This window comes from Sparus aurata, chromosome 23 (assembly GCF_900880675.1).
Source record: "Sparus aurata chromosome 23, fSpaAur1.1, whole genome shotgun sequence".
Lineage (NCBI taxonomy): Eukaryota > Metazoa > Chordata > Actinopteri > Spariformes > Sparidae > Sparus > Sparus aurata.
In genome coordinates, this window is record NC_044209.1 from 13032621 (window position 1) to 13048083 (window position 15463).

Consider the following 15463-nt stretch of genomic DNA (forward strand, 5'->3'; position numbering starts at 1 on the left):
GAGTCACAGTGAGAGACAATAACAGGAGAGTCATACAAAAACTACTTCCTCTATTTACCACCAATGGAAACCTTCACTTGTCTCAGTATCACATTTTGTGACTGACAGTCATGAAAGTTCAGAGTTCTGACTGAATATTGAATTCTTATTTCATCTAAACTGAAATTGTATATGTTAAATTCAATTGCAAAATTGTCACACAAAAAGTCATGAAAAGAATCTTGTTTGGCCGTCCAAGATCTCCCAGACAAACTTCTAAAATTGAAACAGTTTACAGCTTTCGAAATATATGCTGCATGTTTTGTACACTTTTGGTGTTCCCGGTCAAAAATGACCAGTCATGGGGTAGACTACAATTAGTGTAAAAAACTGATCTCAGGTACATCCTCATTTGTCATATGGACACACACACACATGCACACACACACACCCACACATACACACCTTGGTTCCCAGGCAACCACCACGGGAACCTTAACCCAGTAGTCTCTCTCCCGCGGGAACAACACCTGTTCTCAGAAAGTTGCAACATTGTTTCAACAATATTGAACTTTTCTCGCTGCTTTGGTAGCCTATATAAATGCTTTTTTGAGGCCTTGCTCACAGTTCATTGTGTGGCAGCACCATGGCACGTCGATATACCATAAGTGAGGCTATTGATTACATGTGATCACCACACTGGTGAGGAGGAGAGAGGCCAGGAAACTGACAGTGAGGATGGATTAGAGGAGGAAGTGTCAGAAGATGAAGATGACACAGAATATAATCCAGACCAAGAATTAACTGATGGGGAGGAATCCAGTGATGAAGAGAATGGCCATGCTGAGGCTGCTGTCACATTCAGATCAAATAATGGGAACTTATCCTGGTCTTCATCCCCACCGGAGAATCAAGGTAGGCTTTCAGCTGAAAATGGACCCAAAATGCCGTATCCCGAATTGATGACATCAAATCCTGCTTTGAACTGTTCTTGACTGACTCCATCAAAAACATAGTAGTAAACATGACCAACTTGGAGGGGAAACGGATCTACAAAGACGACTGGAAGGAGGTAACCCAGACAGACAGGAACGCATACATGGGTGTTTTGATTTTGGCTGGTGTGTACAGATCCAGAAACAAATCTACCAGCAGTTTATGGGATGCAGAATCTGGTCGGACAAGTTTTTGGGCCACCATGTCACTCCAGAAATTTCACATGCTGTCACGGGTGATTCGCTTTGACAACCGTGATACAAGACCAGGCCGTCGTCAACAAGTCAAACTGGCAGCAATCAGAGAGGTTTGGGGTAGAGCGCCTGCCACTCATCTACAACCCAAGTCCAAACGTCATGGTGGATGAGCGTCTAGTCGCTTTGAGGAGACGCTGCCCTTTCAAACAGTACATGCCAAGCAAGCCGTCTAAATATGGCATAAAGATATGGGCAACATGTGATGCCAGGACAAGTTATGCCTGGAACATGCAAGTTTATAATGATACTTAGCGATCTTGTAATATTGTGAAATTGTTTTGGGATAATTTCCTTTGTAAACAAATAAAACTTTACGGTCACTTTTGACCGGGAACACGATTAGTGTTACTTTATGTGACTGTATAAAAAAATTAAATGGTTTCAAAACAAATGTCCTTGGTAACTTTGACCCTAAGTAGTCTGTGATAAACAATATACTATGTTTCATCTGATTATTTTTTATAGTCAAAATAATCCAGAAATGATGCTTTTTAGAACTCGAATTCAAGATCAGATCAGTGAGGTATACAGGCCATAAATAACAAATAGAAGTTCAAAACTTGTAATGTTCACAAGAACTGAAGTTGATAAAAAGATCTAACACAACAGGTACACCTACAGGTGGGAGCAGAACATATGAAGTCAGATGACACTAACTAAGGAGAGTATGACAGTGACTCTAAACACTCACACATACATACAAGCATCATGTGAAAACAACAGCTGATGTTGTGGTTTGTGACTTCTAGTTTCTCAGTGTAACTTCTAACATGTGTTTTTCTACAACAATGTAAAAATGTTCCAATTATTAATGTTTAACAACAGGTGATGAGAATATATTGAACATTTACATGATATATCCAGTATATGGATGGACCAACACATAAATACATCTCACTGGTGTGTGAATAAACATCACTGTTAAATAACTTCACCTTCATTATTAAAAACATTACAATAGAAAAACTTAAAATGTATAACATAATATGATGATGTCATTCTTGTTTTGTCCAGAGGTGTGTGAGATGTGGTGTGTTTCTCTGTGAGGAGGAGGAGTCGATGCAAAACTCTGATCTCTTCATCTCTACATATGTGTTGCAGAGTGAAGGACAGAGACTGAATCACTGACAGACACACTGTAGACTGGACAGAGACAACTGGCTTTTACAATGATCACACCTGATTATTTGGTTGTTTTTCTCATCCTGTCTATTAACTGGGCAGGTAAGAACAATGATTGTTTTTCTTACAGACCTGCTGCTACAAAGACAACATGGCTGCATTACAGTAACTAATGAGCTGTTTAACTGTCTGTAGGTACTGAGGGTCAAACACTGACTGAGTCTGAACCAGCAGTTAAAAGACCTGGAGAATCCCACAGACTGACCTGCACGTATTCTGGCTTCAGTAGCCACTGGGCTACTGCTTGGATCAGACAGGCTCCTGGAAAAGGACTGGAGTGGGTCGCTTATATCAGCAGTGCCAGTAGCAACATCTACTACTCTGAGTCGGTCAAATGCCGGTTTACCATCTCCAGAGACAACAGCAGACAGCAGGTGTATCTGCAGATGAACAGTCTGAAGACTGAAGATTCTGCTGTTTATTATTGTGCTCGACAGCCACAGTGACTGAAGTTGTTGAGCAGCTGTACAAAAACCTACAGAACTCATCTAAACTGGCCTGATAAAGATCACCATTGACCAATAATAATAATAAAAAAAACACTCACTACATTAATAAAGTCTGTAAACATCACAAAACTTCAAGAGAACTCATCATTATCATGATCATCTCACATATCATTGTCACTCATCAGTTGAAGAAAATTACATGTAATACATTGTACATAATACGTACAACACATGCAGCTAAATTGAAATCATCATGAGAAACCTATAAGGTTTAATTACAACAAAAATATTACAAAAAAGGGACATCTTATTCATTCCATAGTTGAACTTCTTGGAATCCACACCTCAGAGAAAACAGTCGCTGACAAAAAACTGCATCCATGTTGTAATTGCAAATTTTATAATATAAGATGTAATTGTTATTTAAAAGATCACTGACATATAGAATATCTAACTGACAGTCAGCAGAAATGTACATGTGAACGACAGCATTTTTTTCATTTTATATTATAATATTAAACAGACTTAAAGCCATTATGTAGCTTATTTGACTCAAGTTTAAACAACCTATCTGTTGGATGCTTTGACAAAAACATAATGAAACAGAAAAGTCAAATTGTCTAAATTTACCCAGCAGCTCTTTGTAGTCATGGAGGTACAGATGTGTTCAATCACTATTTGTCAGGTTGTTTAACTGCTGTTTTATTTTGCATTCAAACTGTTGAATTTGACTTTTAAAGCAGAATGAGATGTAGGAGGAGCTTCCTGTAAACAAACTCTCACAGTGATCCAGTTGGCATCATATTTAAAGAGGACTCATGGATTTGAAAACAGAAGCACACTTTGAACATGGCTTACAGAAAGCTGACACTCCTGGTTGTTGCTCTGTTTGTTTCCACTGGTGCTGAAGGTCGGACCATAACAGAGTCTGAACCAACAGTTAAAAGACCCGGAGAGTCCCACAGACTCACCTGCACAACATCTGGATTCAACTTTAGAAGCTCAGTCTGGAACTGGATCAGACAGGCTCCTGGAAAAGGACTGGAGTGGATCGCTTATATAGACACAGCTAGTACTCCTATCTTTTACTCCGAGTCAGTCAAGGGTAGATTCACCATCTCCAGAGATGACTCCAGCAGTAAAGTCTACCTACAGATGAACAGTCTGAAGACTGAGGACACAGCAGTGTATTACTGTGCCAGAGAGACACAGTGAGAGACAATAACAGGAGAGTCATACAAAAACTACTTCCTCTTCTAACTGAGTTGTGCTGCACAAAGTCACACAGAATTAGACAAGAGACTTTTCAAAGGTACAGACAGTCAGAGATGAGCCTTGGAGAATCCAGACTCTCTTGATAATAATGAGTTACGAGACGACATTGCTGACGTGTTAGACACATTTTCTGGTGCCTTCCTGTCAGGTGACAATCTGTCTGTACAGTTTACGGCTGATGTGTTGATGGATCTGTGTTTGGAGTACATTTGAATAACCACCATTATTGCATCTGTTTCATGTTGACTTTTATCCTTCATTTCTGGTTTGTAAGTAAAAGATGGCCTCTATGTCTGAGCCCAAGAGCTCTAAGACTCACAAGACAAAGTTTTCTACAAAAATTTAAAGATAAAGAAAATGAGTACAAATTTTGCTGTTAAAATTTCTAACTGCCCTGTTGACTAGAAGTTCCACTCAGAGCAGACAGACCAGCACAAATGTAGAGATACTCTGTTGAAGGTAAAAGCCATGCATCCAAAATTTTACTTGAGAAAAAGTATTTAACATGTTTTAACATGAACATTTTGTAAAAGTACTCATATTCTACTCTCGCCCTCATGCTTATGTCAAAGAAAAGTAAAATATAATGTTTCATCCACAGGATTCAGATGTGCCTCTTACCTTTGAGCTTTGATAAAATCAAATAGACCTCAGATTGTCAGTCACTCTTGGTTCTTTGTTTCTCAGTAATTTTCATCAGAAAGCAGGGAAAATAAATAATCGATTTGATGAGCATGTTTTCTCACGTGCTGCTGCTCCCAAGGAGTAGTAAATCAAATTAAATTAAATCTGTACTGTCATGGCTTCGATTATTATTATTATCTGATAGTCGTGATGTCGTGATTTCAGAATTTATTTGTGAAATGGGATTTGTCAGTTTAGCTTCTTGTCTTGCTACAAGTGGAAATGTATTGTCTCTCTCTGGAAATCATCACATAAACACAGAAAACATCATTCTTATGAAGAAAGTCAAAAACGAATAGTGAAAGTGTATGCTGGTGACCAGTTTTCCAGCACCAGCATGGCATCAGCATACCAGCATAGACCAGCATGATTTCCATGATCCATAATATTCTTTATATTTGTATCAAATAGTCATCAGTTGTAACTACTGTTACACTATAATTTAGATATCTATTTTCATTAACAGGTAAATACATGACTATTTGTCAAGAAACACGTTGTATTTTACAATAAAGGCAATTCAGATATTGAACCTATGTCAGACATCTGTGGGGTTCTGCCAAGATGGCAAGATTTTAAGCACTTCTTGCACGTTCACAGACATCCAAAAAAGTCAGACATTCAAATATAGAACCTGTTTTGAACATCAATAGACATCCAAGAGGGACCCAGACATTCAAATATACTACATGTGCAGCCTGTACATCCATAAAAGGTGGACGTTCAGATATTAAACCTGTTCTTAATGTCACCAGACATACAAAAGTGGGTCTGGACAGATATGATCTAAATAACCTACATGTTGGCTTGGAATATACTTAGATATTGTGTTTGTCACTCTGTTAGATACAATATATTAAAATATGCAAAAGGGTCTCTTGGATGAATGACTTTGTAGAGCAAGTCAAATCCAGTTCCCTGTGAGGAGGATCAGCATCTACTACTCTGAGTCAGTCAAAGGCCGGTTTACCATCTCCAGAGACAACAGCAGACAACAGGTGTATCTGCAGATGAACAGTCTGAAGACTGAAGATTCTGCTGTTTATTATTGTGCTCGAGAGCCACAGTGACTGGAGTTGGTTGAGCAGCTGTACAAAAACCTACAGTACTCATCTTTGCTGTCTGACATGTCCTACTTAAAGCAGTAAGAGTAAATTATACAAAACAGTTACAGTCATGGGTGGACTGGGACAAAAAATCGGCCCTGGCATTTTTGGCTTAGACCGGCCCCTCATAATTAGCAGAGCACAACCGGAAAAAAAAAAAAAAAAGGAGAAATTTCCAGTTTGTCATTACTTTAGAAGTCTATCAAATAACCATTGTGGAAAGCAAATAAGTAAATTTACTCAACACATAGTTCTACCTCCTTAGGTATATTCTATTTCAAGCATGATGTATCATCAGCATCCTAAATATCAGAAGTTAAACATCTTTTGTTAACTCCACCACTTTTGTCTGCTCTGTGTAGTCTTTCATCCTTTTTACTGAAATCATCACTGATGTGTATTTTCTGAATTTCCCTGATATACCAGCTCAATTTTAATTCTTCAGGTTAAAAGGTGCTCTAAAGCTATAACATTGTTATATCAGGCTAAAGACAGGGCTGCTTTATGAACTCATGCAAAGCAACTATGTCTTAAAAGCACCTTTTGCTAATAATATTTTTATACTTTTTTTACACTTAATTTAGTAATGCTTAAATTGCAAAGCTTTTACTATCATTTAGCAATTTTAAAATCAGTTTTTTGAAACATGTTTAACCACAGCATGGGGGTTTCTACACATGCAAACTACTATGCAGCCTTTCAACACACCTTTAACCTAAATATCTAAAATGCAATGATGGAGCCTAAAATGGACACTTGCTGCTCATCCAACACTTGTCAGTCTTGACCATTTGCTATTTTATCAGAATAAGGTGCCGTGGCTGCCAGATTTTGGGAAGTATGCAATACCAATTAATATTGATACCCGGCCTGCGGGTTTTTAAGCCCGAACCCAACGCAGCCCGACCCACCCGCATGAATTGTCTGCCGCCCCCCCACGTGACGTCCAGTCGGGTTTGTCGGGCCGACCCGACCCGTTTATAACTCTACATGTAATAGAGCTAAAGTTACCTCCATCACCTCACAGTCCCTGTATTATCCTAACATTACTACCTGCTTACCGGCTGTACACTGTCCCTATCAGTCAGTCTGCATCTCTGCTGCTCCTCTCCTGCTTGCTGCTGTCTTCACCTTCGACCTGCTGTTGCTGGATCATTGCTGTCTCAGAGGACGTCGAGGCTACAGCAGCCCCTCCAGCGAACATGTCTGTGATCTTTACACATTTTGCAGCATCTACAGTGAGATTCTTCTCTTAGCACGCAACTTCTCCGCACCCAATTTCTTTCTCTTTGGTTGCTCCATGTTGTCAGTCCTCGCGCTGAAAACTTTGAAACTAGCAGAAGTTACAGGAGACAGTGCAGGGAGGGGTGGGGCCGCTGTCGTACTATATCCTGATTGGCTCAGTCCACTGTCTATATTGAAGATGGACCAATGGGCCGCCGCTCTAAATTGTGCATTTAGAAAAAAGAGGGGGGGCTGAGAGATTTCATTGGAGTAGCCCAATGTCCTTCAAGAAAATCAACCAATGGGCCATTGCGGTCGATAAAATGTATTTATAATATACTTTTTTGATTAAATTATGACAGCCAGGCCCAAAAATGTGCGTCGGCCCACTGGGCTTTGCCCGGTACGCTAGATGGCCAGTCCATGCCTGGTTACAGTGAACTGTAAGTTTTAATTAGCAAATAGTTCTAATCTGAGATATGAATCTTTAAATAATTTTAATAAACAGACATATCTTTATTCACATAAAATGTTCATCATAAAAGCTACATTAAAACAACTTGCTGAAAAATACACAGTATCTGTGTAGATAAATATTTTTTCAAATTGTTTTCATTAAGATTTAATTGTGACGTAAAGATCACTTGCATATCCACATTTGACGGATTAACCAGCAGGTATTTTACTGTGCTGTCTACAGTGTTGGGGAGACGTACATTTAGTTGAACTACATAGCTTGACTACAATTTGCTGTAACTTGCTGTTAGTTAAACTACATTCATATTTTGTGCTGCGTCAAATAATTCAATTACTTTTTGGGTCATTTTTTGTAGTTTAACTACTCAATTTACAAACTACAATTTTGACCAATAAGATGAAATATTGTTTATTTAAAAAAGAACTATATAACGTACATTTTATTTTATTTTTCTTTGAAAAAAGGCATGAAACATGTCATGACATGCTAAGCCAACGCTGCCTCAGATTGGCTTGCCCTGGCAGCACTCGAATGCTTCACAGAGTGGGCAGGTCTTTGTGCCAAGGCAGGCAGTGCTCATATGGCACAAGCACGTAATGGACAACCCTGTTACCACCGATGCGCCCCCGAACATGCCAGCCTAACTACGGCCATATTTGAGCATGTACATGTTGGATATAGATGCATCTACAGACACGACCTACGTGTTCACATGTGAGCCCTGCAAGCCGAAAACAACAATAATTTTGACTTTTTTCGACTTTTTCGAGAGGTGGTTTTTTACAAACTACATTTCTCCAGGGGTAGAAATGTAGTTTGTTCAAACTACTGCCAGGCTGAACTACATGTAGTTTTACAAGTTACGCTTGCAAAGTAGTTTCCCTAACACTCGCTGTCTTTCAGCTGTTTGTTGCATATCATCACAAGGTTTCATTTTTTTCTAAAGGCTCCAATTTCCTCCGTACGACTGTGGCATCAAACATCCACAAGTTGAAACCTTTAAAAGTCTAAAATAATACAAAATACAAATAAAAATCCGGGCCAGCTCTGGGCCAACTGCAAACACACACAGTTGGTCCAGAACTGGCCCATGTGTAAGCCAGCTCTGGCAAACCAGATCTGGGCCACTGGGGGGCCGTCATTCTTTGCGGTATGTCACCCGAATGCAAGTGCCTCAGTTGGTCCAGAGCTGGCCCATGTGTAAGCCAGCTCTGGCAAACCAGATCCGGGCCACTGGGGGGGCCGTCATTCTTTGCGGTATGTCACCCGAATGCAAGTGCCTCAGTTGGTCCAGAGCTGGCCCATGTGTAAGCCAGCTCTGGCAAACCAGATCCGGGCCACTGGGGGGCCGTCATTCTTTGCGGTATGTCACCCGAATGCAAGTGCCTCAGTTGGTCCAGAGCTGGCCCATGTGTAAGCCAGCTCTGGCAAACCAGATCCAGGCCACTGGGGGGCCGTCATTCTTTGCGGTATGTCACCCGAATGCAAGTGCCTCAGTTGGTCCAGAGCTGGCCCATGTGTAAGCCAGCTCTGGCAAACCAGATCCGGGCCACTGGGGGGCCGTCATTCTTTGTGGTATGTCACCCAAGTGCAAGTACCTCAACTGGCCCAGAGCTGGCCCATGTGTGAGCCAGCTCTGGCTAACCAGATCTGGGCCACTGGGGGGGCGTCATTCTTTGCAGTATGTCAGCCAAGTGCAAGTGCCCCATGTGGACCAGAGCTGGGCCAGACTTCAGTCTAAACCATGCTGCATCTGGCCCGGATTAAAAAACAACAGAGGTACAATTATACAAATGACTTTATTTTCACAGCTAATTTCCAAAATACATTTCCAATATTGAATAATCAATGCAAAGTGTTATCAGATAAGTGCAATATGCATCGGAACATTCAGTACTTTTTTCACAATTCAAAAAGCGGCAAAATTTTAACACTGAAAAGTTGTATAGCTGGCAGTATATGACTGCAGCCATGCTGCATTCATGGTAAACACACATCCTTTATAATAAAAGCATAGTATCAGAAATTATAGACTTCAAAATAAAACTCTGAGATTTTTCCATTCACATGTACGACCCACTTGGGTCCTGACCCATCAGTTGAGAGCCACTAGCATAGACTGTTCAAAAACATACAATGCAGCGGAATGTTGCATAATACCTTAACATATACTTACAACATATCTGTCAGCAAACACAACATGTCAAGAGTCTACAGAACATTATTACGAATTTAACATTCACTGCCATATCTTCAGTTTAAAAACCAACACTGAACATTTTAGACAAAACAACTTGGCATAGACTTTCACACCATGCATAGAAACATCACGTCTCCATGGGTTCCACCAGCAGTAGCACCTTACAAAAGGTGAAGAGAGTTCAGATCAAAAGTCTAAAATGCATTACGCATGAGAGCTTCTCTCACTGTCCATCATTCTCATTTACTCACTTCCTCCGCTGTTCCCATCAGGTGCTTTCTGCAACCATTTTGTAATCCTGGTCTCGATTTCTTGGTCTGTGGCATCAGAAGTCAGACACACACATACAAACACACAAATTAATGAATATCACAGTACAGTTCACAAGTGACACATCTGATGACTAGCCAATAAATATGATTGGCACTACATTCCAACAGCCATCAGTGTGTTTGGCCATTAACATGCCCCCCCCCCATGCATTGAATGGAAAAGAAATTCATGAAACTATTTAACAGTTTTTTTACTTTATTTAAATTTTGTGATGACGAATGCAATCACATTGCTGCAATTTAAGTTGTTAGAATACACATATAAAGCACTAGGGATGTTCCTGATTAAACGACTGGTCATGTAAATGTTTCAAACATCGCTTGTCGTCACCAGAAATAGTGTAATCTAGTGTAAAAGGTGGCAGCGAGTCCGGCAGTATCTCGACATAGAAAATGACAATAAGGATGTAGCCTGTGTCAGAGTAAACTGGCATACCGGTATAAGTGCTCGACCGGAGCAATGCATAACCACATTCAGTACCCACATCACACACACATTCACATCAGCCTGCTTGCAGATCTTGCCAAACAAATTTCTACAACATCCCCCCCTCAGAGAAGAAAATAACAGCTGCACCCCCCCAAATAATTATTATTGCTATCATTACTGTTAATATTTTTGCTGTTGCTATACGTCATGTTCCATGCATTGTCAGACATTGGGATGGCATTTAGCTCGGCAGCAGCAGCTTCTCCATCATCACTGAACACAACTGAACTCCGTTTTTATTTAAATGAGGAGCTGTTTGATAGATACCATTGATCCCACTGTTCAACAACCAAATGCTGATATAGTTGGCACTTAGTGGCACACATTAATGAACTGAACTATGTTAATGAAATGTGTCATCTTCTCTGACCACTGACATGCTGTGTGGCTACCGTTAGCAGTGCTAGCAGCAGCCTGCTCTCCGTGCAGGATAACATCCACATCTGATGATTTTCCAACTTTTACTAAATCATTAATAATTAGATGCTAAAATCATAACATTCCATCCATTTCTACATAGGCACTCTTTAAAAAAAAAGAAAAAAATAATTAAAATACCACTGAGCCATCAGCTATTCTGGATTGCACAACCTCATCTCAAACAGGCTGGGCTTTGAAACAGTTTGCTTTACCTTGTAGGCCTTGATTAGCTCCTCTGTTTTTCACCAAGATAGAGAATGAGGCCTCTGATCACATCCTCTCTTCTGGACTCAATGCTGTTGTGCTATAAAAAAAAGAAAGGAGATCATGCTTAGTACAAACATCAGAATGCTAATATATAACTAACTATTTAACTGCAATAAGTACATGCCTCATTTACCATGTCACAGGTCTCATCAAGTTTCTTCCCAACAGCTTAGAGGCTCAACAGCCTGGGTGTGTATTGGTCCAACTTCCCCAGTAATGTGAACTGTAGTGGCTTTAGTGTGATCCTCCATAATTCATCCTTGATCTGCAAAAGAGGTCAGAAGTGAGATGGAGAAACATCTTGAGATACAGAAAAAAAGAATAACAGAGACACAGAGCAACAAAAACAGAACAGAGTCATGCATTTTATTCTGACAGCCTCATCAGGCTTACTTTTGCTGCATTTTAGACTGGGCTGTCACGACATTTTTTTCAGTGAAAGACCAGAATCTCTGCCCCCAAAAATTACTTTTTGTCTGGTCCATAAACTGAAATAATCTAACATGTGTCCACTTTCCCCACAACAATTGTTTTTGCATACATTCACCAGTGTGCTTGACACGATAAATCATCTGATAAGCACACAATGACATAGTAACTGACCACTAAAGAGATTGTCTATGCAGCACGCATCTCACTCTGCCCCCTGTACAGTGGGCTCTCTATTTGAGAACTCGGCGCGGTGTATCACCTGCAGCGTGGCTCGCTCTGCCCTCTGCTGCGGTTCGTGGCTAACAAGCAGACCTAACTTAACAACCTAGATGTAGGCTAAGTTACCTGCTAATTAGCAGCCACCGCTGCGACCAAAAACCGGCCACACAAACCCAAACACACACGGCCGACTTACAGCTAACACTCCTCGCTAACGGGGTTAGCTAACGGCTAACCCCGTTAGCGAGGGGTAGCCCCATACACCGGGGTGTTAGCCGTTAGCGAGGGGTGTTCGCGGCACCCGGCGCCCCTCGCTAACGGCTACTGCCTCGCTAACGGTGTTAGCCATTAACGGTTAGCCGTTAGTGAGGAGTTACCGAGGGGCGCCGTGTGTCGCGAACACCCCTGGCTAACGGCTAACCCCCCCGGTGTTAGCCGATAGAGAGGGATTCTGCACAGTGCCATAGATAGAAATGCATACTAACGTTAGTTTACTCTATCACTCTGGTTCTGCATGCAGCCATAAACCGGCACCCAGCGCTGTCTGATTAACGTAATGGGAAAGAAAAAACACATCCATGCTTACTTTAAATTATAGTCACTTGCAAACATCAGGTTCAAATTACATTTGAAGCAAGTATTTTAAAACTTGCTAACATTTGTTTCAAGTTACACAGAAGTCTGTTGAAGCCACTGTTGTTAATTACAAATTACATCAAGTGCCTCCAGTTATTTTACTTATTTCTACAACAATGTAAAACCTGAAAGATTGTAGTAAGTAACCAACTATATCAATAACATTAACTAAATTCTTACCTTAACAGTTCAGTCTCCCATTTTTCAAATTCATCCTTAGACCAAAAGTGCCGGCTTGATGCCAGATCTGGCCCAGACCTGTCTGTTACAAATCTGGGCCACATACACCTGACCACAATTGGCCCACATTTGGCATGCCATTTCATAAACAGTGCCATCACTGCCAAACCTGGCCCAGACCTGTCTGTTACAGACCTGGGCCACATACACCTAACCACAATTGGCCCACATTTGGCATGCCATTACATAAACGGTGCCATCATTGCCAGACCTGGCCCACATCTGGCTAACATACTATTTACCAGGTCAGAAATAAGCCCAAAGTGCCAGCTTGATGCCAGATCTGGCCCAGACCTGACTGTTACAGATCTGGGCCACATACACCTGACCACGATTGGCCCACATTTGGCATGCCATATCATAAACGGTGCCATCACTGCCAAACCTGGCCCAGACCTGTCTGTTACAGACCTGGGCCACATACACCTAACCAAAATTGGCCCACATTTGGCATGCCATTACATAAATGGTGCCATCATTGCCAGACCTGGCCCACATCTGGCTAACATACTATTTACCAGGTCAGAAATAAGCCAAAAGTGCCAGCTTGATGCCAGATCTGGCCCAGACCTGTCTGTTACAGATCTGGGCCACATACACCTAACCACGATTGGCCCACATTTGGCATGCCATATCATAAACGGTGCCATCACTGCCAGACCTGGCCCAAATCTGGCTAACATACTATTTGCCATGCCAGATGTAGGCCAGAGGTGCCGGCTTGATGCCGGATCTGGCCCGGACCCGCTTGCTATGTGGGTGGGCAGGTAAGAACAATGATTGTTTTTCTGACAAACCTGCTGCTACAAAGACAACATGGCTGCATTACAGTAACTAATGAGCTGTTTAACTGTCTGTAGGTACTGAGGGTCAAACACTGACTGAGTCTGAACCAGCAGTTAAAAGACCTGGAGAATCCCACAGACTGACCTGCACATATTCAGGGTTTGGCGGCAGCCATTATGCTGCTGCTTGGATCAGACAGGCTCCTGGAGAAGGACTGGAGTGGGTTTCTACTATCAGCAGTGGTGGTGGCAGCACTGACTACTGTGAGTCAGTCAAAGGCCGGTTTACCATCTCCAGAGACAACAGCAGACAGCAGGTGTATCTGCAGATGAACAGTCTGAAGACTGAAGATTCTGCTGTTTATTATTGTGCTCGAGAGCCACAGTGACACAGGAAGGAGCAACACTCTACAATAGTCAAAACAGTACTGTCTTCTTTTCACAATTACAGAAATACATTTTAGTTGGTTGAGCAGCTGTACAAAAACCTGCAGTTATCATCTTGACTGGACTGGGATGAGACAGAATTTCTTTTTTGTGGTCATTTTTTATTAAAAGAGTGAAAAATTAAGGAGAACGATCATTTATCAACTACAATAACTATTACAAACAAAAGAAAAAAGAAATGTTTTACAGTAATAATCACTCTCTCACAAAACAGTCAAGAACAGTACAACAGTCTATTTGCTGAAATCATTGTTCAGTTCTTATCAAAGAAACACTTGCCTCGAAATTCTGCATTTCACATAATGAAAAAATAGTTCTTTTAATATCATATTCAGTTCAGAGATGGAACAGTTAATGTTTTGTTGATCTGAATGTGAATGTTTCACTCTTCTGTCTTTTGCTAGAAGATTTGTGAAAAAAAACAGTCTTTATAATTAAGCTATGCTTTAAATAATGAACACATTTTCTTTCATATTTTTAAAATAAATGTTCACAACTTCAAGCTGTGACTCCTTGTAACAGGATAGTTGATGCTCCTTTTATATCCTGTCAGTGTCCTTCTCTATGCAAAGTGAACTTCCTCACAGTCTGCTATAAAGACTTGATATCATGCTGTCAGCTGCAGCAGAAGAAGAAAAGCTCCCATCAGATCACCTTCAATACCAACCATGTTCTCTGTAGCTCTGCTGCTGCTGCTGGCTGCTGGATCCTGTGAGTCTCACTGAGGCAGAGACACTGACAGTATGATCACAGCACACTGACTGTTCACTGTTATTACACTCATTCAATATTCAACTTTTTTTTCCTCCACAGGTGTGAAGTGTGAACAGTTGACACAGCCAGCCTCTGTGACTGTGCAGCCAGGTCAACGTCTGACCATCACCTGTCAGGTCTCTTATTCTGTTAGTGGCTATGCTACAGCTTGGATCAGACAGCCTGCAGGGAAAGGACTGGAGTGGATTATAAGCGGATGTGCTGGATGCACCCCTTATCTGAAAGCGTCACTTAAGAACAAGTTTAGTATCAACTCAGACTCTTCCAGCAACACAGTGACTCTAAATGGACAGAATGTGCAGTCTGAAGACACTGCTGTGTATTACTGTGCCAGAGAGCCACAATAACACAAACCATCAGTAGACCTGAACAAAAACCCCTCAGTGCCTGAACACTTGTAACATGAAGCCACCAGAGGAGGAGCCCTCAGACCACTAATGATTTTAACACCAGTTCACTGTTACAGTAAAGAGAGGAAGAGACACATTAAACAAAGTTCAAAAATAATAATATTGAATGGAGACAATTTCAATAATTTTGTCTATCTGACTTTCAATATGTAAGTTAAATACTGACAATTTTAGCTCAAAA

The 15463-nt window shown here is 41.0% G+C and overlaps 1 long non-coding RNA gene and 1 gene segment (V, D, J or C); one reads left to right on the forward strand and one right to left on the reverse strand.

Moving 5' to 3' along the window:
* Positions 1 to 9972: 9972 nt before the first annotated feature.
* Positions 9973 to 12837, reverse strand: LOC115576155 (uncharacterized). 3 transcript variants are annotated; one of them, XR_003982772.1, is made up of 4 exons: positions 12807 to 12837; positions 11473 to 11604; positions 11285 to 11376; positions 9973 to 10147 (listed from the first exon to the last, which is right to left on the reverse strand). It is a non-coding gene; the product is annotated as an uncharacterized LOC115576155 (long non-coding RNA). The 3 variants fall into 3 exon arrangements; XR_003982773.1 differs by lacking the exon at positions 12807 to 12837 and adding an exon at positions 12476 to 12528; XR_003982771.1 differs by lacking the exon at positions 12807 to 12837 and having other exon boundaries at positions 11473 to 11858.
* A 1916-nt stretch (positions 12838 to 14753) lies between these two features.
* On the forward strand, positions 14754 to 15204 carry LOC115576144 (immunoglobulin heavy variable 3-23-like; the record flags this gene model as incomplete). The annotated part of the segment is given in 2 exon segments: positions 14754 to 14809; positions 14912 to 15204. Coding segments are annotated over 2 exon segments (336 nt in total), but the record flags the coding sequence as incomplete, so codon positions are not given.
* Between the last annotated feature and the right edge of the window lie 259 nt (positions 15205 to 15463).